At 38.0% G+C, this 25,620-nt stretch overlaps 1 protein-coding gene across 6 annotated transcripts in view; it reads left to right on the forward strand.

Moving 5' to 3' along the window:
• SLC9B1 (solute carrier family 9 member B1) overlaps positions 1-25,620 on the forward strand; it is a 139,370-nt gene that overhangs the window by 3,291 nt on the left and 110,459 nt on the right. For all 6 annotated transcript variants that reach the window (XR_009211357.1, XM_058432521.1, XM_058432526.1 and 3 more), the window contains one exon: positions 24,950-25,019. Coding sequence is in view for 3 of the 6 variants with exons in the window: in XM_058432521.1 (XP_058288504.1) it covers positions 24,950-25,019 (70 nt within the window). In the remaining 3 variants the exon portion in view is untranslated. Of the gene's footprint in view, positions 1-24,949; positions 25,020-25,620 lie in introns of those variants that run through there.

The following is a 25,620-nucleotide window of genomic DNA, read 5'->3' on the forward strand; positions in this document are numbered from 1 at the left end:
AAAAAAAAAAAAAAAAAAGCCAAGACTACAAAACATGGCCAATAGTACTGAATCATGCTTAGAAATCAAGTAAAATAAAGAGATCTGTGCATTGGGTTTTGGAAACATTAAGTAGTTATATGCCTTGACTAGTACAATAAAGAGAAAATGTGGTGTCAAGAAATTGACATAGTACTGCTGGCCGGGCAGAAATTGACGTAGTACTATAGACATCTCAAGATGTTTTACTATAAAAGAGAGCCAAGAAATGGAGGTAATAGAGGAATATGTATGGTCAAAGAAGGGTTCTTAAAGATAAGGATACTTAAGCATATTTAGACTGAGAATAACCCAATAGAGGGGGGTGGAAATGATGGTATAAGAGAAAGTGTATATATTTTAGGAGTGAAGTCTTTGAGAAAATGAGAGGGTATGGAATCCAGGGAATATATAGAAGTATTGGCATTAGGTAGGAACATGAACATATAAGATATAATTTCTTTTTTTTTTTTGTGACAGAGTTTGGTTCTTGTTGCCCAGGCCACAGTGCAATGGCGCAGTCTCAACTCACTGCAACCTCTGCCTCCCGGGTTCAAGCAATTCTCCTGCCTCAGCTTCCCGAGTAGCTGGGATTACAGGTGCGCACCACCACACCACGCCTGGCTGATTTTTTGTATTTTTAGTAGAGACAGGGTTTCACCATGGCCAGGCTGGTCTTGAACTCCTGACCTCAGGTGATTCACCTGCCTCAGCCTCCCACAGTGCTGAGATTACAGGTGTGAGCCACCATGCCCAACGACATGAACGTATAATTTCTAGTAAGAAGAAAGACAGCAAGTATGGGTAAAGATGCAGATAGATGGGTAGATTCAGTGGTCAGAGGTGAGACCTTTCTGCCTGATACTGATACTTTTCTCAATGAAGATAAGGTATGACGCAAGATTAGTAAGGAGTGAGGAGGAATATTTGGGTAGGAGGTTTAAGGGGAGAAGATAAGATACAAAATAGTCATTTGGAGGATGGAAAGCAATCAGAATAGTAGCACAGCTGGGCAAACTTGAGTGGCCATTTGAGATTTGTGGCCCTGTGAGTGAGTGGCTGAGATACAGTAGAAGAAAAAGACAATAGGAGCTAAGGAGATCAAGGAACTGAAAAACTAGAGTGTTGGGTGGGTAGACTACCTGGGTATTAGTGGTTGAATTGGTAGCTAAATTAGTATTTGAGCCCAGATATCTTGACTTTCTAGGTCAATGGGTTACCATTTTACTGTGAAACAGTTCACAGCATTACTCTTTTGTGCCACCTACCTACCCTTCTGGTCAACATTTTAAAAAGTTGTGGCCTGATTTTTTTTTTTTTTTTTTGGTCCATACATTCAAATTATAAACTATCATAGGCTGGTACTTTTGTCTTGTCCCTTTCGTACATTAATGTATACTTATTCAATTTTTGGCTTGTTTCTCTTTGTGATTTTTAACCATTTCCATCAATATGTGTTTATTAAAGTACAAAAGATTATCTCTTGGATGGTAAAGGGAAGATGAAGAATGAACTTTGAAAATCTTGTAGCCTTACAGAGCTGGGATAACCAGTCATAAGGAGACTTGATCTGCATTGACTTTAATAACAATAATAATAATAGACATCATTTTGGATAACCTTTTACATTTTATGCTTTTATTTTCTATTTATCTCATTTCATTCTTGTAACGGCCCTTTTCAGATGAGGAAATTGAGACTCAGAGAGGTTAAGGGTCTTGACCAAGGGCATATACCTAGTAAGTGGCAGAATTATTAATCACAGTGTTCTGACTCTAAGTCCCTTATTTTCCACTATATTAGTTTGTCTCTTTGCTTTTTACACTCTATTGTATGCAAAGTGATAGCAAAGAAAAAGTCGCTGGGTAGAAAGTATTGGCTGGTTGGTGGCCTCTTACAATGCAAAGAATATTTAGTATGTGTTTAAAATCCAATAATTGATGATATAAAATATTAATCTACTATATTACTATGTTAGGCAATTCAAATAACTCAGAAATGATTATGAAACTGTCTCTGCTTTAATTTAGTAGGGAAATAGATGGGAACACAAGTCACTAAGAAGCATTTCTTGGACTTCTCTCACATCCTAAATGTGCTTCTACAATACTCTATATTAACCACATTCTGTATACAGAGGAGAATACAGTATCTGTAATATAATGGGCTCTCAATGAATGTTTGTCAAATTTAAAAATGATGACAGTTAAACAAGGATTAAAATAGTGTGGTGGATGCTGTAATAAGTGTTGGATGCCATGATAAGGATGCATGTTGAAGGTAGTGTCAGGAAATCTAGAAGAAATGACTTCTAAATTGATGAAGCGTTAGCTGGATGAAAAGCAAGAGTGTTGGTGTTGGAAGGCAGCGTACAGAATGCATAAAGATTTGGAGATGTGAGACATGGCAAGTTTGAAGAACAAAAATTTAGTATGGCTAAAGTTTAGAGTGTCAAGTGATGAATGAGAAGGTAGGCAGGGTCAAGGTTAGAGCCTTATTCAAAGGATGCTATAAGCTGAATGTAAGGAGTTTTAACACTTTTCTTCTATGAGAAGTCATTGAAGAATATTAAGAAGGTAGTTGCCATAATCAAGCTTACATTTAAGAATATTGTTCTGCATTGTGAAAATTACATTTGGGAGGAACAAGACTGGACGTGGGGGAAAGATGGAAAGCCATTACAGTGTTTAGGTGGGGAAATGCTTATGGCTTGGACTGGACTAGGGACAATTTATCTGGAAAGAAATGAATAAAATTTTTAAACATTCAGTAACTTGTCTTAACATGATTTAATAATTCACTTGATTTTAGCAGATAAAGAAAAGCGAGAAAGAATAACTTCTCAGTTTCTATTTTGAGCAACTAGGTCGATGGTGGCTTCATTCTCTGAGATAGGAAATTATCTAGAGAAGGAATAACTTTGGTGGGGAAAGATCTTGAGTTTGTGCATATACTAATTGAAGATGCTTGTAAGACAAGTAGAGATATTCAATAAGTAATTAGATATACTAAATAGAATCTTGAGAGCTTTTCTAGTTCAAATTCCTCAGCATATTAGTTAGAACTGTAGCCATAATAGTAGAATAGATGTTGAGAAATGTATATAGAGTGAGAAGAGAATAGGGCATAGAGAAGAATTCTGAGGAAGCCCAATATTTAAAGGATGAATAGGGAAAAGAAACCACTAACAAAGACCAAGAAAGGACACCAGAGAGGTAAGGATGGTAGAGCAAATAACAAAATGATGTGAGAATTCAAAAGGGGAAAAACACATCCAGTTTTTGTAGTGTGCATTGCAGGAAGCTTTATTTAGAATAATTTGGATATTTACAAAGAGTTGCAGTGGGAAGATGTTCCAACCAAATAAAAGCATGGAGTGCAGTTAACAGTTTGACTGAAATGTAGGGTCACAAGAAAGAACCAGAAAGAAAGCTGGTAAGACAGTTTGATTCCATGTATAGCAAACCTTGGATTCTGGGTAAGTTTTTGGTAGCTTTGTCTGTAGTTGAGAAAAACCATTGTGTTTGGTGCTAAGAGAAAGACAAGAATATAAAACATGCCTGGAATGGTTTATGCTATGGTTTGACTGTTTATGTCTCTTCCAACATTCACGTTGAAACTGAATCTCCAACGCAACAATATTAAGAGGTGGGGCCTTTAGGAAATGATTAGGTCATGAGGGATCTGCCCTCATGAATGTATTATAAAAGTCCTTACTTTTATAAAGTTGAGGGCCAACTTTCTGCTCCACACATGTAGCTCAGCATTCCTTAGCCACACCAGCTGTGGCTCAAGCAGGCCCAGGTGCAGTGTCAGAGAGCCTGGGGACAGCTAGCTAGGACTTTTTTGCCTTTCCATCCCTTCCACCATATGAAGACACAATGTTCATTCCCTTCAGAGAATACAGTGTTCAAGGCACCCTTTTGGAAGCAGAGACCTCACCAGACACTGAACCTGACCGAACCTTAATCTTGGATTTCCCAGCCTCCAGAATTGTGAGAAAATAGATTTCTGTTATTTATAAATTACTCAGTCTCAAGTATTTAGGCATAGCAGCAGGAATGGGCTAAGAAATTGTTACTAAGAAGTGGAGTGTTCCTATAATAAATACCTATTATTGTAAAAGCAGCTTTGTAACTAGTAGTGAATAAAAGCTAGAACAGCTGTGAAGTGCCTCCTAGAAAAAGTCTAGATTACCATGAATAGAGCATGAAGGGCAATTCTGATAAAGGTTCAGAAGACGAGGAGAGCTGTAGAGAGAGGCTCCATGTTCTTAGAGATTATCTAAGTAATCGTGATCAGAAGGCTGGTAGAAATGTGGAGAGTAAAGACCATTCTGATGAGTTCTTCAATGGAAATAAAGAATATCTTCCTAGAAACTGGAGGAAAGGTCATCCTTGTTATACAGTAGCCAAGAACTTGGCTGAATTTCACCTGTGTCCTAATGCTTTGTGAAAGGCAGAACCTGTGAGCAATGAACTAGGATATTTAGGGGAAGAAATACCTAAACAAAATGCTGAGGGTGCTACATGCTTCTCTTGACTGTTTATGATAGTAGACAAAAAGAGAAAAATTAATTCAAGATGGAAATTATAATCAAAAAGGAAGCAGAACTTAAAGAATTGGAAAATTTTCAGCCTAACCAGGTTGTAAAGACTATAAAGGTGAGTTCAGGAGGGAATACCAAGAATACGGCCAAGTGAATGTTTGATACGGAGATTAGTATGGATGGAAGGAAGCCAGATGTTATTCATCAAGTCAGTGGAGGAGTGGCCCTGAAAGTATTACAGAGATCTTTGAGGCTACCACTCTTATCACAGGCTCAGAGTGCCAGGGTCTTCAGGGCAGAACAGTTTCAAGGGAGGGGCCCAGGGTGTCCATGGGACTTCAGGGCTTGCTGCCTAGGGCCACCTCAACTTTCTGCTCTACACATGTGGCTCAGCATTCCTTAGCCACACCAGCTGTGGCTCAAGCAGGCCCAGGTGCAGTGTCAGAGAGTATAAACAGTAAACCTTGGTGGTGTCCATGTGGTGCCAAGTCTGTAGTCATGGCTATCTCCACATAGATTTCAAAGGAGATCACAGAGAACCTTGGGGCTCAGGCACAGAACTGCCAGAGGTGTGAGGTCAGCACAGAGAGTCACCACTAGGGCAGTGCCTACAAGAGCTGTGGAGTCAGGGATACCACAGAGAGCCCCCATAAGAGCAATGCCTAGTGGAGCTATGGGGACAGGGCCATCTCCAAGACTGTAGGCAACTAGAGATACCAGTGTGCAATTCCTGCCTGGGAGAGCCACAGGCATGTGATACCAACATGTGAGAGCTGGTGCATGGGCTACTCCCACTAAAGCCATGCAGGCAAGGCTCCCAGGAGACATGGGGGCTCAACCCCTTCCCCATTGTATGCAGAAGGCAGGACATGGAGTCAAAAAAGATTATTCTCAAGCCTCAAGATTTAATGTTGTTTGCCTTGCTGGGTTTGGGACTTACTTGGAACTTATAACCCTTTCTCCTTTTCTATTTCTTCCCTTTTGAAAAGGGAATATCTATCCTCTGTCTGTCCCATTATTGTATTTTAGAATGATATAACTTGCTTGATATCATAGGCTCACAGCTGAGCAATTTGCCTCAGGATGAATCAAACCTTGAGTCTCACCCATATCTGATTAGATGAGACTCTGGACTCTAGACTTTTGAGTTGGTATTGGAAACCGTTAAGACTTTTGGAGCTACTGGGATGGAACAAGTGTGTTTTATATGTGAGAAAGACATGAATTTGTTGGGGAGGAAGGGGCAAAATGCTATGGTTTGAATGTTTGTGTCCCCTCCAATTTCATGTTGAAACTTAATCCCCAATGCAACAGTATTAAGAGCTGGGGCCTTTAGGAGGTGACTAGGTCATGAGGGCTCTGCCCTCATAAATGGATTAATGCCCTTATAAAATAAGTGGAGGGAGCTAGCTAGCCCCTTTTCACCCTTCTGTCTCTTCCAACATGTAAAAATAAAGCGTTTATTTCCTCCAGAAGACACAGCATTCAAGGCACCATTTTGGAAGCAGAGATCTGAGCTTTTACCAGGTGCCAAATCTGTCAGCACTTTGATGTTGGATTTTCCAGCCTCCAGAACTGTGACAAAATAAATTTTTGTTATTTATAAATTACCCAATCTTGAGTATTTTGTTAAAGCAACACAAATAGACTAAGACACTACTATGGTTTGAATGTTTGTCCCCTCCAAAACTCATGTTGATTGTAACAGTATCAAGAGGTGGGACCTTTAAGAGGTTATTAGGCCATGAGGGCTGTGCCCACATGGGTGAGGTTAATTTCATTATAAAAGGACAAGTTCTGCCACCCATTTGCATCCCTTACCCTTATACCTTCTGCCATGTGAGGACACAGACTCCCTCCCCTCCAGAGAATGGAACAAGAAGGCCCTCACAAGATGCTGGTGCCTTGATCTTGAACTTCTCAGCCTCCAGAACTGTGAGAAAGAAATTTTTTTCATTATAGATTATCCAATCTGTGGTATTCTGTTACAGCAGTACAAAATGAGCTGTACAATAAGACAGACACCGTGTCACTTTATTGTGGAAACAAGATCTAGGCACCCGAAAACAATTTAAAATCAAGGTACTATCTGACTAATGAGATCAAATCCTAAATACTATTAGGAATTTTAACAATGACAGTCAATTTGAATTATAGTAGTAGAAGTTTAGCCCAGATTTTTATTGTCCTGATTAAATAATAATACTAGGTAGTCATTATCTTAAAAAAAATACTGACCTAGTTTGAATGCTTTTTATAAAGAGTATTCTGTTGTGTATGTAGGTCTCAAATTCATTTGTTCAGAAAGATGTATACTGTGGTTGTTTATAATTGTGTTAATCTTTTATCTAATCTCAAGAAGAGTTCTTTGTTTGAAAGGCAGCAATAGTTCCAAAGATTCCAAAGCAATACATACTCACAAACACAACTATTATGCATATGTTTTACCTAACATTAATTGAATAAGTATGTGTTAAATGCTTACTACATGTCAGCAATGCATAGTAGATAAGAGAATAGACTATATTTAAACACACTGGAATTCAAAATCCCAGCTTTGCCACTCTCAATGGAAGGAAAAGAGCTGCAGTCTCATTTAGAATAATTTATACTGAATTCCGTATACATTATGATTTTTAAAGGAAATTTCAGTTCTTATTTAGCCAATTATTAATGCTATTGTCAAATTTAATTGGCATTCCTTTCTTTAGAGGAGAGAGGTGAGGAATTATTTTAAAGTATTTAGCTGGGCTACAAAGTAAATCATCCACATTTAGAAGAGTACAAGTTGGCCATAAAGTTTTGCTGAATGATCTGTGATATGTAGTCACTAGATGTCACTGTTGCACAACATTGCTCCAAAAACATAAACCCATAGTATTGTGTATGGACACACCAAGGAAAGACAAGTTGTTTATATTAAGTGATACATATGCACATACATGGTATTTAAGAAATGAAGTTCCCAAGAAGTATGTATTGCTATTCTTTCAGCCTATTTCTTGGTATGCCCCTCAGATAATAGAATCATAGACTTAAAACTGTTAAAGCCTGGCCAAGCACAGTGGCTCACACCTGTAATCCCAGTACTTTGGAGGCCAAGGTGGGCGGATCACGAGGTCAGGAGATCAAAACCATCCTGGCTAACACAGTGAAACCTGTCTCTACTAAAAATACAAAAAATTAGCCGGGCATGGTGGCATGCGCCTGTAGTCCCAGTTGCTCAGGAGGCTGAGTCAGGAGAATCGCTTGAACCCGGGAGGCGGAGGCAGCCGTGAGCCGAGATTGCACCACTGCACTCCAGCCTGCTACAGAGCGAGACTCTGACTCAAAAAAAAAAAAAAAAAACTGTTAAAGCCCTTAGATCATCTAAAATCCTCACTCCCTACTTCATTTTATAGGCTTGGAATCGAGCAGAGAGATGAAATGACAAGAAATTTACTGAATATGATGTATCAGGGTCAGGTGCAGTGTCTCATGCCTGTAATCCCAGCACTTTGGAAGGCTGAGGCGGGCGGACCACTTGAGATCAGGAGTTTGAGACCATTCTGGCCAACATGGTGAAACCCCATCTCTTCCAAAAAATAAAAAAACTAGACGGACATGGTGACGCGCGTCGGTAGTCCCAGCTACTCGGGAGGCAGAGGTTGCAGTGAACTGAAATCGCACCACTGTACTCCATCCTGGGCGGTGAGACTCTGTCAAAAAAAAAAAAAACATGTAGCAAATGAAAAACAGAGAACTTAGACTGCCCAATTCTTTTTACAATACCACACTGTGTCCATTATTAATATATAATCAAACAGACGTTCTAAAAAACCAAGGTGAAAATGGAACTTCTAAATCCATCAAAATTTTTCACTATTTTAAAAGCAAAGCCTAGCAATATAACAGCAGTACAGACTTCTAATAAAAGTTTTAAATACCATAGCTTTTGCTATAGGTTGTACAAACATCTCACTTAATTCCCATAATAGCAAGATATGTATATATGTGTGTTTATGTATGTACTTGTATCTACCTCATTCCAAAAAGAATTTTAAGAAGCTTATTGAAATAAGTAGAGCATAAAAATTTTTTAAACTAAGCTGGTCATTTATATGTAAGACACTGGAATATAAACCAGTAAGAAGTCTTATTTTTGTTAGTACAAAAAGCATTCCATAATTTCTAATAAACTTATCCAGTAAACTCATATTTGGGTGTCTGTCCTCAAATTTGATTCTGCTTTCCCTAACTGTAAATATGAAGAAAAACAGATAGTACTATGCCCAATAAAAGATGATGAGATTTGGGAGGCCAAGGCAGGAGGATCACTTGAGCCCAGGAGTTCAAGACCAGCCTGAGCAACATAGGGAGACCCCGTCCCTACAAAAAATTAACCAGACATGACATGCCTGTAGTCCCAGCTACTTGGGAGGCTGAGGTGGGAGGATCACTTGAGCTGGGGAGGTGGAGGTTGCAGTGAGCCATGATCGCACCACCGCACTCCAGCCTGGGTGACAGAGTGAGAACCCATCTCTCCAGAAAAAAAAAAAAAAAGGTGACGAGATTGTAAATTACCCAAGATCATACAACCAGTATATTTCTGATTTCAAGGCTGTTATGCATTTATAGTGATGCCAAGATACTGTAGCAGGAAATGTTTTTCCCTTTGTGTCATATCTGATTTCTTTCAGCAGTGTTTTGTAATTCTCACCATAAAGATCCTTCACTTCCCTGGTTAGCTGTATTCCTACGTATTTTCTTTTTGTGGCTGTTGTATATGGAATCTTGTTCTTGATTTGGCTCACAGCTTGGACTTGTTGGTGTATAGAAATGCTACTGATTTTTGTACATTGATTTTGTATCCTGAAATTTTTCTGTAGTTTGTTATATCTAGGAGCTTTTGGGCAGAGACTGGGGATTTCTAGGTGTAGAATCATACCATCTACAGACAGATTGTTTGACTTCCTCTCTTCCTACTTGGATGCCTTTTCTTTCTTTCTCCTGCCTGATTGCTCTGGCTAGAACTTCCAGTATTACGTTGAATAGGAGTGTTGAAAGAGGGCATCCTCGACTTGCTCTGGTTTTCAAGGGTAATACTTCCAGCTTTTGCCTGTTCAGTGTGATGTTGGCTATGGGTTTGTCATAAATGACATTATTTTAAGATATATTCCTTCAGTGCCTATTTGTTGAAGGCTTTTAACATGAAGTTATGCTGAATTTTATCAAAAGCCATTTCTGCATCTATTGAGATTATTATATGGTTTCGGGTTTAGTTCTAATTATGCAATGAATCACAATTATTGGTACATATGTTGAACCAACTTTGCATGCCAGGGATAGTCTACTTGATCGTGATGGATTAGCTTTTTCATGTGCTGCTGAATTCCGTTTGCTAGTATTTTGCTGAGGATTTTTGCATCAGTGTTCATCAAGGATATTGGCCTTTTTCTTTTTTATTGTTTCTCTGCCAGGTTTGGGCATCAGGATGATGCTATCCTCATAGAATGAGTTGGGGAGTTCTTCCTCTTCAATTTTTTGGAATGTTTTCGGTAAGAATGGTACCAGCTCTTCTTTATATATCTGGCAGAATTTGGCTGTGAATCATTCTGGTCCTGGGCTTTTTCTAGTTAGTAAGCGTTTTATTACTGATTCAATTTCAGAATTCATTATTTGTCTGTTCAGGATTTTAATTTCTTCCTGGTTCAATCTTGGGAGGTTGTACGTTTCCAGAATTTTACCCATTTCTTGTAGTTGTTCTAATTTGTTTGCATAGAGGTGTTCCTAATAGTCTGAGGATTTTTTGTATTTCTCTGGGGTAATGTCCCTTTGTCATTTCCAATTGTGTTTATTGGGATGTTCTCTCATTTTTTCTTTGTTAGTCTAGCTGCAGTCGTATTTATTCTTTCAAATAATCTTATTTGTTCTTATGTGTAATCTTATTTATTCTTTAAATAATCTTATTTATTCTTTCAAAAAACCAACTCCTGGATTCCTTGATCTTTTTGTATTGCTTGTCATGTCCCAATTTCATTCAGTTCAGGTGTAATTTTGGTTATTTCTTTTCTTCTGCTTACCTTGGGGTTGGTTTGCTCTTGTTTTTCTATTTCTTCCAGCCGTGAGGATAGGTTGTTAATTTGAGATCTTTCTAACTTTTCTATGGGGGCATTTAGTGCTATAAACTTTTCTCTTAGCATGCTTTGGCCCTGTCTCAGAGATTGTTATATTGTGTCTTTGTTCTCCATAGTTTCAAAGAATTTCTTAATTTCTGACTAATTTTATTGTTTACCCGAAAGTCATTCAGGAACAGGTTGTTTAATTTCCATGTAACTCTATGGTTTTGAGAGTTCTTTTTAGTATTGATTTCTATTGTTACTGCACTGTGGTCTAAGAGTGTTGTTCAGTTTTTTTTTAAATTTGCTGAGAATTGTTTTATGGCTGATCATGTGGCCAATTTACAGTATATGCCATGTGCAGATGAGAATAATGTATATTTTATTGTTTTGGGGTGGCAAATTCTGTAAAAGTCTGTTAGGTTCATTGATCAAGTGTTGAGTGCAGGTCCCAAATATCTTTGTCAGTTTTCTGCCTCAATGATCTGTCTAGTACTGTCAATGGGATGTTTAAACTTCCCACTACTTGTATGTGGTTATCTAAGTTTCTTCATAGGTCTTTAAGACTTATTTTATGAATCTGTTTGCTTCTGTGGTGGATGCATACATATATTTAGTATAGTTAGGTCTTCCTGTTGAACTGAACTCTTTACCATTATGTAATGTCCTTCTTTGTCATCTTTTTTCATCACTGTTTGTTTAAAGTCTGTTTTGTCTGAAATTAGAATAGTAGCCCCTGCTTTTTTCTGTTTTTTTTTTATTTGCTTGGTAGATTTTTCTCCGTTCCTTTACTTTGAGCTTATAGTTATCATTGCATGTGAGATGAGTCTTTTGAAGACAGTATATTGTTGGGTCTTGCTTCTTTATCCAACTTGCCATTCTGTGCCTTTTAATTGGGGCATTTGGCTCATTTACATTCAAAGTTGATACTTTGATACATGCAAATTTAATTCTGTCATCATGTTGCTAGAGGTTATTATGCAGATTTGATTGTGTAGTTTCTGCTTTATAGTGTCAATGGTCTATGTATTTAAGTGTGTTTTGTGGTGGCTGGTAACGGTCTTTAATTTCCATGTTTAGCACTCCCTTCAGGACCTCTCGTAAGGCACATCTGGTGGTAACAAATTCCCTTAGCATTTGTTTGTCTGAAAGGATCTTATTTCTCCTCTGCTTATGAAGCGTCTTTTAACTAGATAAGAAATTCTTGGTTGAAATGTCTTTTCTTTAAGAATGCTGATATAGGCCCCTCAATCTTTTCTGCCTTGTAGAGTTTCTGCTGAAAGGTCCACTCTTAGCCTAATGGGGCTCCATTTGTAGGTGACCTGCCTCTTCTCTCTAGCTGCCTTTAATGCTTTTTTCTTTCATTTCGACCTTGGAGAATCTGATTACTTTGTGTTTTGGGGATGGTCATTTTGTGTAGTATCTCACAGGGGTTCTCTGCATTTCTTGAATTTGAATATTGGCCTCTCTAGCAAGATTGGGGAAATTTTCATGGATGATATCCTCAAATATGTATTCCACATTACTTACTCTTTCTCCCTCTCTTTCTGGGACATAAATGAGTTGTAGATTTGTTCTCTTTACATAATCCCATATTTCTCAGACATGTTTATTCTTTTGGTTCATTTTTCTTTATTTTTGTCTGACAGAGTTGATTCAAAGAAATGGTATTCAAGCTCTGAGATTATTTCCTGAGCTTGGTCTATTCTGCTGTTAATACTTGTGGTCGTATTATGAAATTCTTGTAGTGAGTTTCTCAGTTCTATCAGATAAGTTTGGTTCTCTCTTAAAATGGCCATTTCATTTTTAAGTTCCTATATCATTTTATCATATTCCTTAGAATCCTTGCATTGGGGTTCAACTTTCTCCTGAATGTCAATGTTCATTCTTATCTATATTCTGAATTATGTCTGTCATTTCAGCCTAGTTGAGAATCATTGCTGAGGAACAACTACAGTCATATGGAGGTAAGAAGATACTCAGGCTTCTTGAGTTGCCAGAGTTCTTGTGCTGGTTATTTCTCATCTGTGTGGACTGATGTTCCTTCAACATTTAAGCTGTTGTCCTATAGATGGGGTTTTTTGCTTTTATCTTCTTTGGTGCCCTTGGGGGTTTGGTTGTGGTATAAGGTGGGTTCAGTTGGCTGGCTTCATTTCTGGAAGATTTTAAGGGGTCAAGGCTCAGCTGAGCTCTCCTTGGCTGTGTGCTCTAGCTCTGGGGGGCTGAAACCAGGCCCCTAGCTCTGTTCTCTGGCCCCTCAAGATTAGGAACATGCTGTGCTACAGGAGCCAAGGTGTTCCTAGTCCACTGCCACAGTACTCCAATGGGGAATTACCCCCATTGGAGTGCATCACTGGGGTAGTGGCAAGAGGATCTTTGCTTGCTCACACATGCCAGCCACCTCAGCAGTGCGAAAGGGTGCATGTCTGTCAGCTGGGGAGAGGCATCAGTGGAAGTAGGGCAGCAGCATTCCTAGATTGAGGTGTTTCTAGAAATGTGCAAAAATGAAGCAACAAAGATATTTCAAGATAGTTTAGGATATTTATAACAGTATTTTGAGGATGATGGATCACAGATATTGAATACAAAAACAGGTAAAGAAGGAAGACGGCAAAGTTTGAGTTACAGGGTTCATTACACTGCACATCCTGATGAAAGTGAAGAATAATTGGAGGGGATGAAGTGAATACAACTGAACAAGAGAACTGAAAGAAGATGAAGTAGTATTCAGAGATGTAGATGCTTGAAATCATGATTATCAATAATAGAGTATTCCAGATGATAGAAGGGTTTAGTGTGGTCTTTCCTTTATTAGAAAGGAAGTAAAGAACTGAAGAAACAAGATAGTAGATGAATTATCCAAGTGTGTAAGATGAAAAGATTACAAATATGAGGGTCAAGCACCAATGTCTTTGGTGAATAATGGAAAGGGATCAAAATAAGGTGAGTAAGTAACAGTGAGTAGAAGAGGAGGAAGGTGGTATTGTCAAATTATACAAGCTTTAAAAAAGCAAGGATTTTGTTTCTTTTTTATATAAGAAGTTTTAGAAATAGCAGTAGGGTGTCAGAAGGAATGTTAGTGAATAAACTGCTGTTATGTAAGAGGACTATAGGGGAAGCAGTGTCCTTCTTAAAGGAAGGGCTTGGTTTCAGATAGGGCACAGAATTTGAGAGAATGCTTTGAAAAGAGGTTGAGAGTATAATACAGTTTGATAATCATCTGGCAGAAGTGCCAGAGTGTTCAGTGAAAGCACCCGAGAGTTAAGGACCATGGAGAGGGCTGCTCAGAGGCAATGGAATAGCATTATTGGCATAATCCCCAAGGGTCTGAACAGCTTTGTAATTGATTTCCAATGGGCTATTTCTAAACTATTTTAGCCTTCTGTGACTTATTCATCCTTTATTTTCTATTTTTAAGTTTTTCTTAAGACTCTTTTTTACTTCCTAAAGAAGTTACTTGTACTAGTTCATTTTCTAAAACAGAAAAGTCAAAAAATTATATAGTTGTTTGATTTTTTTCTCTTTTCTTGGTAGATAATTTAATCTTTTATAGATTTAAGTTATTACAGCATTTTCTAAATGTTAGCCTATAAATTCTTATGAGAGCTTTAGTCTGTCTTGCACAGAATACTTGTCACATTATAAGCACTTTAGTTTTAAGAGTATGGGCTCTGGAGTCAGACTGCCTGATGGACTCCAACTCCTTTATTTATAGTTATGTAACATTGAAGATGTTAATTCAGCTATTCCAGTACAGGAAAGTATGGACAGTAGAAATAAACCAAGTCAGGAAATGGTAAGGTATTCCTGATATGGTTTGGCCCTGTGTCCCCACCCAAATCTCATCTTGAATTGGAATCCCCACTTGTTGAGGGAGAGACCTGTAAGCCCACATGTTGAGGGAGAGAGGTGACTGGATCATAGAAGCAGTTTCCCCCATGCTGTTCTCAAGATAGCGAGTGAGTTCTCATGAGATCTGATAATTTTATAAGCATTTGGCCTGTTCCCTTCTTGCACTTCTCTCTCCTGCCACCATGTGAAGAAGGTCCGTGCTCCTCCTTTGCCTTCTACCATGATTGTAAGTTTTCTGTGGCCTCCCCAGCCATGCAGAACTGTGAGTCAATTAAACCTCTTTTGTTTATAAATTACCCAGTGTTGGGCAGTTCTTTATAGCTGTGTGAAAATGGGACTAATACAGAAAATTGGTACTGTGAAGAGTGGGGTACTGCTATAAAGATACTTGAAAATGTGGAAGTGACTTTGGAACTGGGTAATAGGTAGAGGTTGGAACAGTTTGGAGGGCTCAGAAGAATAGAGTAGTATGTGAGGAAGTTTGGAACTTCCTGGAGACTTGTTGAATGGTTTTGATCAAAATGCTGGATAGTGATATGGAGACTGAATTTCAGGCTGAGGTGGTCTCAAATGATGATGGGAGCTTATTGTAACTGGACCAAAGATCACTCTTCTATGCTTTCACAAAGAGACTGCTGGCATTTTGCCCCTGCCCTAGAAATCTGTGGAACTTCATACTCAAGAGAGATGATTTTGGGTATCTGGCAGGAGAAACTTCTAAGCAGCAAAGTGTTCAAGAGGTGATAGACCATAAGAGTTTGGAAAATTTGTGGCCTGACCATGTAATAGAAAAGAAAAATCCATTTTCGGGGGAGAAGTTCAAGCTGCCTGCAGACATTTGCATAAGTAATGAGGAGAATGGGGAAAATATCAGAGATCTTCATGGCAGCCCCTCCCATAACAGGCCTGGAAGCCTAGGAGGAGAAAATGGTTATGTGGGCCAGGCCCAGGGCCTTGCTGCTTTGTGCACTCTCAGGACTTGGTTCCCTGCATCCCAGCCATGGCTAACAGGGGCCAATGTACAGCTCAGGTTGTTGCTCGAAGAGGGTGCAAGCCCCAAGCCCTGGTGGCTTACACATGGTGTTGGGCCTATGGGTGCACAGAAGTCAATAATTGAGCTTTGGAAACCTCCACCTAGATTTCAGAGGATGTATGGAAATGACTGGATGCCCAGGCAGAAGTTTGGTACAGGGGTGGAGCCTCAAGAAGAACCTCTGCTAGGGCAGTGTGGAAGGGAAATATGGGGTTGGAGCCCCTCACACAGGGTCCCCAATGGGGCACTACCTAGTGGAGCTGTGAGAAGAGGGCCATCATTCTCCAGACACCAGAATGGTAGATCCATTGACAGCTTGCACCATGCCCCTGTAATGTCAGCAGACACTCAATGCCAGCTGTGAAAGCAGCCAGGCATGGGGCTATACCCTGCCAAGCCACAGAGGCAGAGCTGCCCTAGGCCATGGGAGTCTACCCTTTACATCAGCATGCCCTGGATATGAGACATGGAGTCAAAGGGGATTACTTTGGAGCTTTAAGGTTTAATGACTGCCCCCACTGGATTTTGGACTTACGTGGGGACCATAGCCCCTTTGTTTTGACCAATTTCTCTCCCATCTAGAACAGGAATATTTACCCAATGCCTGTACCCCCATTGTATCTTGGAAGTAACTAACTTGCTTTTGATTTTACAGGCTCATAGGTGGAAGGAACTTGCCTTGTTTCAGATGAGACATTGGTCTGTGGACTTTTGAGTTAATGCTGGAATGAATTAAGACTTTGGGGGATTGTTGTGAAGGCGTGATTGGTTTTGAAAACTTGCCTTGCCTCAGATGAGACTTCGGACTTGTACTTTTGAGTTAATGCTGGAATGAGTTAAGACTTTGGGGGACTGTCGGGAAGGCATGATTGATGTTGAAATGTATAAAGGACATGCAATTTGGGAGGGCCAGGGCAGAACTATATGGTTTGGTTTTGTGTCTCCACCCAAATCTCATCTCATATTGTAATCTCCATGTGTAGAAGGAGAGACCTGTAATTTCCATGTGTCAAGGGAGGAAGGTGACTGGATCAAGGGGGCGGTTTCCCTCATCCTATTCTCCAGATAGTGAATGCATTCTCATGAGATCTGATGGTTTTATAAGCATCTGGCATTTTCCCCTGCTTGCACTTCTCTCTCCTGCCACCATGTGAAGAGGGTCCTTGCTTCCCCTTCACCTTCCACTTGATTGTAAGTTTCCTGAAGCCACCTCAGCCATGTTGAGTTGTGAGTCAATTAAACCTCTTTCCTTTTTAAATTACTCAGTCTTGGGCAGTTCTTTATAGAAGTGTGAAAACAGACTAATACAATTCTTGATATGGGAGGAATCAAGTAACACTGCCATAATTTATCAAGGAAATCATTTAGGGCAAAATACCTAAAGGACTATACTTGAGGAACAAGGACAAATTGAAATAAAACTGAGCATTACAAAGCTATCAACTGAGCTCAATCTCTGATTTGGTTAAAGTGATTTTTCACTCCCCCTACTCCACATATTTCTTTCCAACAGAAGTTATCATCTGGAGACTGTACAATTTGTACACGATATCAAGCTTTCAATAAAAATTGTGACCCATAGTATTAGACAATGTTATATGACCTTAAGCCAAGATAGAAAATTGAAAAGAGAAACAGACTCAAAAGGGATCCAGATTTTTGAGTTAAAGAGGTTACGATAACTATGATTATAAGAACTAAAAATATTAAAACTCTTAAAGGAAAATATAGAAGGAAAGCTCCATGATATTGGATTTGGCAGTTTACTTCTCGGCTATGATGCCAAAAGTACAGGCAACAAAAGGAAAAACAGATATATTGGACTACATTAACATTTAAAACTTATGTGCAACAAAGGACACTATTAACAGAGTGACAAGGCAACTTACAGAAAATACTTGCATGTTACTAATAAGATATTAATACCTATAGTATATAAAGAACTCCTACAACTCAGCAACAGAAAAAAACAAACATCCCAATTTTAAAGTGGGCAAAGATGCTGGGTACAGTAGCTCATGCCCATAATCCCAGCACTTTGAGGCTGGGGAGTTTTAGACCAGCCTGGGCAACATAGCAAGACCCTGGCTGTACAAAAAAATAAATTGCTGGGTGTGTACATGTGCACCAGTAGTCCTAGCACTTGGGAGGCTGAGGCAGAGGATCCCTTGAGCCCAGGAGTTCAAGGTTGCAATGATCTATGTTTGTGCCACTGCACTCCAGCCTGGGTGACATAATGAGACCTTGTCTCAAAAAAAATAAAAATAAAAATGGGCAAAGGACTTGAAGAGACATTTCTCCAAAGAAGATATATGCAAATAGTAAGCACATGAAAAGATACTCAACCTCATTAATCATTAGGGAAGTGGAAATCAAAACTACAGTAGATACCATCCACACCTATTGGGATGGCTATTACCAAAAAACAGAAAATAACAAGTGTTTGCACGCATGTGGAGAAACTGGAATCATTGTGCATTGTTGATGTCAATATAAAATGATGTAGCTGCTGTGAAAAAAACCATATGATGATGATTCCTCCAAAAGTTAAACATAGAATTATCATATGATCCATCATTTCCATTTCTAGGTATATACCAAATAGAATTGAAAGCAGGTATTCAAACAGATATTGGTACACCTATTTTCATAGCAGCATTATTCACAATAGCCAAAAGGTCTATCAGCAGATGAATGGATAAACAAAATGTGATATATACATATAAATGCATATTATTCAGCCTTTAAGAAGGAAGGAAATTCTGTACATGCTACAACATGTACAGAATTTTGAATAAATTTTAGATGGATTTTGAAGACATGATAAGTGCAATAAGCAAGATAAAAAAGGGCAAATATTGTATGACTTGACTCACGTAAAGTACATAGGATATTCAAATTCATAGAGACAGAAAGGAGAATGGTGGCTATCAAGGATTAGAGGAGGGGAGAATGGGAAGTTATTGTTTAATTAATACATACAGAGTTTCAGGTCAAGATAATGAAAAAGTTCTGAAGATGGATGGTGGTGATGGTTGCTTAACAATGCAAATATACATAATGCCCCTGGAACTATATACTTTAAAGTGGTTAAAATGGTAAATTTTATGCATATTTTACCACAGGAAAATTGATTAAAATAATTGTGATTAGTATCAGCCAAAATAAAAAAGATATTATTATTATCAAAGGAGGCATAGCAAGAATGACAGTTAAATTTTTGACAGAAACTATGGGAGCCAGAATACAGTGGAACATCTTTAAAGTACTTAAAGAAAATAAATTCTAACCTATATCTAATAAGAATCACTTTCAAAAGTGAAGGTTAAATATAGATATTTTTCAGGCAAAGAAATAAGGAATTTATCGCCAACAGATCTATATTAAAACAAATTCTGAAGACAGACATTACCAAGGTTAGCAGTGATTTAGAGCAACTTAACAGCAGGTTAAAGCCAGAAAAACAAAGAAAAAGGGAGAAAAATGCATAACATTTAGACAGGAAGAAATAAAACTTATATTTGCTGACAGTATATGTATGTACTTAGAAAATCCAAACAAATCTACAGACTATTAGAATTAAGTGAATTTATCAAGGCCTGATACAAAGTGAAATGAATGAAAATTATGTGTATTTCTGTATGCCAGCAAGAAACAAATAATGAATTTTTAAAGTTATAATTTCTATAACCATCCAAAAAACGTAAAATACCTAAAAATAAGCCTAATGAAAGACATACTGTTCTTTACATTGAAAACATAAAAAATTATTAAGATCAAGAAAATCTAAATAAATGGAGGAATATATAGTGTTCAAAGATTGGAAGACTCAATATTGCTAAGATGTTAGTTCTCCCCAAATTAATCTATAGATTCAATGTAACTTCAGTCAAAATTCCAGCTGTGTGTGTGTAAATTGACAACTTCGTCCTAAAATGTATGTGGAAATACAGAGGATCAAAGAGTCAATCCAATTCTGAAGAACAACAAAAGTGGAGAATGTACAACACCACCAGATGTCAATATGTATTATACTGGCTGGATGCAATGGCTCATGCCTGTCAGCACTATGGGAGGCTGAGACAAAAGGATTGCTTGAGCTCAGGAGTTTGAGACCAGCCTGGGCAACATAATGAGACTTGGTCTCTACTAAAAATAAAAATAAAAAAAATTGCTGCACATGATGGCTTGTGGCTGTAGTCCCAGCTACTTGGGAGGCTGAGGTGGGAGGATCACTTGAGCCCAGGAGATTGAGGCTGTAGTGGGCTATTATTGTGTCACTGCACTCCAGCCTGGGTGACAGAGCAAGACCCTATCTCAGAAAAAAAAATACAAGCACTAGCATAATGTTAGCCTAAGGACAGACAAATGAGCCAGTGGAACAGGATAGAATATGAAAATAAATGCATATATATGTGATTACCTGATTTACAAAAAAAGTGGCATTGCAATACAATGGATAAAGGATGATATTTTTAATAAATTGTGCTGAATCAATTAGATATTGATATGGGAAAAATAAATTTTGATCTCTTCCTCACATCCCATATATGAAATTCAATTCCAGATGGCTCATAGACCATAGACCTATTGTTGTTCCTTTCCTATGTGAAAAGCAAAACAATAATGTTCATGGAAGAATATATAGGAGAATAAACATTTGTGACCTCAGGGTTGGCAAAGATTTCTTAAACAATGAAAGCTCTAAGGATAAAGAAAGGAAAGATTAAACTGGGCCAAATTAAAGTATCTTTTTAAAAAGGTATTATCAGCATAAAAAGGCAAGACACAGAGTGGGAGATGATATTATCTCTTTATATATCTAATAAAAGATTTATATTTTTAATACCTAAAAAGAACTCCAACAAATCAATATGAAAATGGGATCCAGTACAACAAGAAAATGGAAAAGAGATTTGAACACTTTACTAAAGAAGATATTCAAATGGCCAGTAAATATATGAAAAAATGCTCATTATAGAAATGCAGTTTAAATTCATAATGCAATGTCACCACAACAGTTAAAAGAAAAAAGAGACAATACCAAAGTTGACAAAGATCTGAGTAATATTAAAGAGTACTTCATTTAAATTCCAGCTCTGCCACTTGCTAGTTATATGACTATATTGAAAGTTAAATTACTTAACTTTCCTGCATCCATAGTTTGAACATCTATAAAATGAGATAATAGTAGTAAATACCTCATAGAGTTGTTGAGAGAATTGAGGGAGATGATTCATATTAAGTGCTTAATATAGTTCAACTGGCATCAGCTATTATAATTTAATTCTTATGATAACCAATAAACTAAGCATTATTATATATTTTTTCAGATAAGGAAATTGAGGCCAATGGAGATAAATCACTTCCCACAGTTATGAAAAGATAAGAGAAGCGTTGAATACATTTCTTTCTCAGCTCAAAGACCTTGCTTTTAGGCATACCACCTACCAATTCCACTCTTGGCAGATATATAAAGAGGGTATTGAGTGACTGCCAGTCACAAATATTGCTTGACTCAGTATAAAGCTTCTCTTACAGCTATTAACCTGTACATCTATTATTCAGACCCCTTACTTAGGTTTTGAAGTTCTAGTGCATAGTCTGCTTGCCTGGATTCCAAGCCCTGCTATCCTAATCATTATAGTTACATATCTTAAAATATGCTGCCTAGTTTCTTGATGTCTCTATTTATATGATTCTTGGTGTTATGTTTGCCTGCTCCTTGTCCATCTGCTTACTTATGACTCACAGCTTCTCCTCATTTAGGGCACAGTTCAAATGTCACCTTGATCTCTATAATATGGTCCTCATTTATTTTCTGCAGTACTGAAAATGTTTTTTATAATCTTCCCCTTCCACCTAACAAGAGTATAAGATCCATGAGAACAGAATCCTATGTTTCTGTTTTATTTTGTTTTGTTTGGCTGCTTTACTTTCAGAGGCCAGAAGAGTAGGCATTCAAAAATTATTAAGTGCGTAAATTAATTTTGTGTCCTCTCCTCAAAATTTATGTGCACTTCAGCTCAAACTTTTTAATGGCTCTAATTCCCAATCTGTCTATTCAGAACATGACACAACTTAGGTGATTCACCTACCTCCCTTATTCTTACCAATTACCTCATAATCTAACAGCTTATGACAAGGTAGTCATTTTATATGGTTTGGTTCTGTGTCTCCACCCAAATTTCACCTTGAATTGTAATAATCCCCATGTGTGTGTCAGGGGTGGAACCAAGTGGAGGTAACTGGATCATGGGGGCAGTTTCCCCATGCTGTTCTCATGATAATGAGTGATCTGATGTGATCACATCATGAGATCTGATGATTTTTATAAATGTCTGGCATTTCCCCTGCTTGCACTCATTCTCTTTCCTGCCGCCTTGTGAAGAGCTGCCCTCTGCCGTGATTGTAAGTTTCCTGAGGCCTCCCCAGCCATGTGGAACTGTGAGTCCATTAAACCTCTTTCCTTTATAAATTACTCAGTCTTGGGTATTTCTTTGTAGTAGCATGAAAAAGGACTAATGTAAACTGGCACCACAGAGTGGGGTGTTGTTATAAAGATACCCAGAAATGTGGAAACGACTTTGGAACTGGGTAACAAGCTGAGGTTGGAACAGGTTGGAGGGCTCAGAAGAGAGGAAGATGTGGGAAAGTTTGGAACTTCCTAGAGACTTGTTGAATGGCTTTGACAAAAATGCTGATGGTGATATGGACAATGAAGTGTAGGCTGAGGTGGTTTGAAATGGAGATGAGGAATTTGTTGGGAATTGGAGTAAAGATCACCCTTGCTATGCTTTAGCAAAGAGACTGGTGGCCTTTTGCCTCTGCCCCAGAGATCTGTAGAACTTTGAACTTGAGAGTGATAATTTAGGATATCTGGCAGAAGAAATTTCTAAGTGGCAGAGCATAGAAATTTGGAAAAATTGCAGCCTGATGATGCAATAGAAAAAAAACATTTTCTGGGGAAGGGGGTAGAAATTCAAGCCTGCTGCAGAAATTTGCATAAGTAATGAGGAGTCAAATGTTAATCACCAAGACAATGGGGAAAATGTCTCCAGGGCATTTTCAGAGACCTTTGTGGGAGCCCCTCCCATCACAAGCCTGGAGACCTAGGAGGGAAAAATGGCTTTGTAGGCCAGGCCCAGGGTCACCCTGCTCTATGCAGCCTTGGGACATGGTGCCCTGATTCCCAGCTTCTTCAGCTCCAGCCATGTCTAAAGGAGGCCAGATACAGCTCTGGCATTGCTTCAGAGGGTGCAAGCCCCAAGCCTTGGCAGCTTACACGTGGTGTTAGGCCGACAGGTGCACAGAAGTCAGGAACTGAGCTTTGGGAACCTCCACCTAGATTTCAGAGGATATATAGAAATGCCTAGATATCCAGGCACAAGTTTGCTCCAGTGGCAGAGCCCTCATGGAGAACCTCTGCTAGGGCAGTGCAAAGGGAAAATGTGGGGTTGGAGCCCCCACACCGAGTCCCCACTAGGGCACTACCTGGTGGAGCTGTGAGAAGAGGGCCAACATCTTCCAGACCCCAGAATGGTAGATCCACCAGCAGCTTGCACTATGTGCCTGGAAAAGCAGCAGACCCTCAATGCCAGCCTGTGAAAGCACCAGAGAGTGGGACGGTAACTCTGCAGAGCCACAGGGGCGGAGCTACCCAAGGCCATAGGAGCCCACGTCTTGCATCAGCGTGACCTGGATGTGCTACATGGAGTAAAAGGAGATCATTTTGGAACTTTAAGGTTTAATGATTGTCCTGTTGGATTTCGGACTTGCATGGGGTCTCTAGCCTCTTTGTTTTGGCCAATTTCTCCCAGTACCTCCATTGTACCTAGGAAGTAACCAACTTGCTTTTGATTTTATAGACTTATAGGCAGAAGCGACTTGCCTTGTCTCAGACAAGACTTTGGACTTAGGCTTTTGAGTTAATGCTGGAATTAGTTAAGACTTTGGGGGACTGTTGGAAAGGCATAATTGTGTTTTGAAATGTGAGCACATGAGATTTGGGAGGGGCCAGGGGCAGAATGATATGATTTGGCTCTTTGTCCCCACCCAAATCTCGCCTTGAGTTATAACAATCCCCGCATGTCATGGGTGGAACAAGGTATAGGTAGTTGGATCTTGTGAATTAGTCTCACAAGATCTAATGGTTTTATAAGTGTCTGGCATTTCCCCTGCTTGCATGCATTCTCTCTTCTGCCACCCTGTAAAGAGGTCCCCTCCAGTATGATTTTAAGTTTCCTGAGGCCTCCCCAGCCATGTGGAACTGTGAGGCAATTAAACCTCTTTCCTTTATAAATTACCCAGGCTCAGGTATCTCTTCATAGCTGCATAAAATGGACTAATACATCATTCTAATGACAAGATAGTTATTTTGACAGTCACTTCAATCAAAATGGAACTACACTTTAAAGGAATTTAGATCTAACTTTCTAATCAAAATTTTTAAAGGTTATTTTTTGCTTTAATAAAGTTATAAATTTAGTTATGATTCTTTATAGGATTTTACACAGTAATATTTTACTTCATTACAGTAAGACAATAGATGTAAAGCAGCTAGCATATGGTAGCTACTCAACTGTTAATGTTCCTTTTCATTAACAATTTTCATTATTAAAATTGTTTTCCTTTTAGAAAAGTATAGATACTTGAAACACTACAGGATATGGTAATAAGACTATCTAAAAATTAAAACTTGAAATCTTTAGTTTTGTTCTTAACAACAACTCAAAAATTGAGAGAAGATATTTTTAAGAAAAGTTACCCTTCTTACATTCGAAACTAGCAAAGATTACAGAGGAGGTAGAAACAACAGATACTTTAAAATAAAAGTTATAAGTAATTATTCTTTTATTAATCTAGTTTATTCTTCTTCAAAATAAAACTTTATAGATATGTTTAAATGTTGGACCTACAGATCCTTCAAATGGACCATATAAAAAGATAGTATGTATCAGTAACTTATAGATGTAGGTGTTAATGTAGTTGGTCATATTTCATTTAAAATTTTTCTGGAGTCTTTTATGTAAAAGCATGACAGAAGATAGATTAAATCAACAGTGGATATTAACTCAAACACACCAGTTCAGTGCATAAAATAAATTTCTGCATTTTCTGATACATGATTCTATGACATGGGCCAGCATTATGAACTGTTGAGAAATGTTACATTTCTGTATGATAATGGTTTTTAAGACTTATGCATATGGCTTTGGTTAATAATGTTAAAGATGAATATTTGGATCTATGTTGACTATAAAGGTATCTGACTTGACTGTGATACAACTATAGAACAAAAAAATCCTTTAAAAAATTAATCCCACTTAACCATGTTTGTTTTCATATGGATTTATAGTCTTGTTTCTTCTTTTAAAGTATTTTTCTTTTAAATCTTAGCATGCACACCACAGAATCAAAAAATGAACATTTGGAGGATGAAAACTTCCAAACATCTACAACTCCTCAGGTAAAAACTTAAAAGTATATTGTAATATATGATATAAAATCAACCTGATCTTAAAATTTATTCCTAAAGTTTACTTATTTGATAGGTTTCTTTTATATATCTGGTTAAAAATGAAAAGTGGTAAATTTAAAAATAGCTAGTGGTAATGGGTCCTAGGAAATGAGCAGAAATAATGAAACAAATGGAAAGGTGTGACTATAGAGCATTTTAGAGCTAAAGAGCACAGATTTTAGGAATAAGGACATTTGTCGCTTATTATTTCTTGCCACATTCAGGGAAAACTCAGTAACTTAAACTAACAGAGCTAAAGATAAGTCTAGATTAATTAAAATGTTGTGCTGTGTATATTGAAGAGACCCAAGTTTTTTATTTTTATAGATACATAGAGCAAGTGGTTAGACCTTTTGTTGATCTAGTTTTACTTAGTAATAATTGCTCATAATTAGAATTGTAAATTTCATATTTTTTTAAAATAGAGATTTCTACAGTTCTTACGGGGCAAAAAGTCATTTTTAAAAATATTTTAAATATTCACCATTGATTCTAATTATCTGTGAAGAAGTCATCTTAGTCTACATCAGTTTATTACAAATTCTAAAAT

Source organism: Hylobates moloch, unplaced genomic scaffold, assembly GCF_009828535.3.
Source record: "Hylobates moloch isolate HMO894 unplaced genomic scaffold, HMol_V3 SCAFFOLD_2, whole genome shotgun sequence".
Classification (NCBI taxonomy): Eukaryota; Metazoa; Chordata; class Mammalia; order Primates; family Hylobatidae; genus Hylobates; species Hylobates moloch.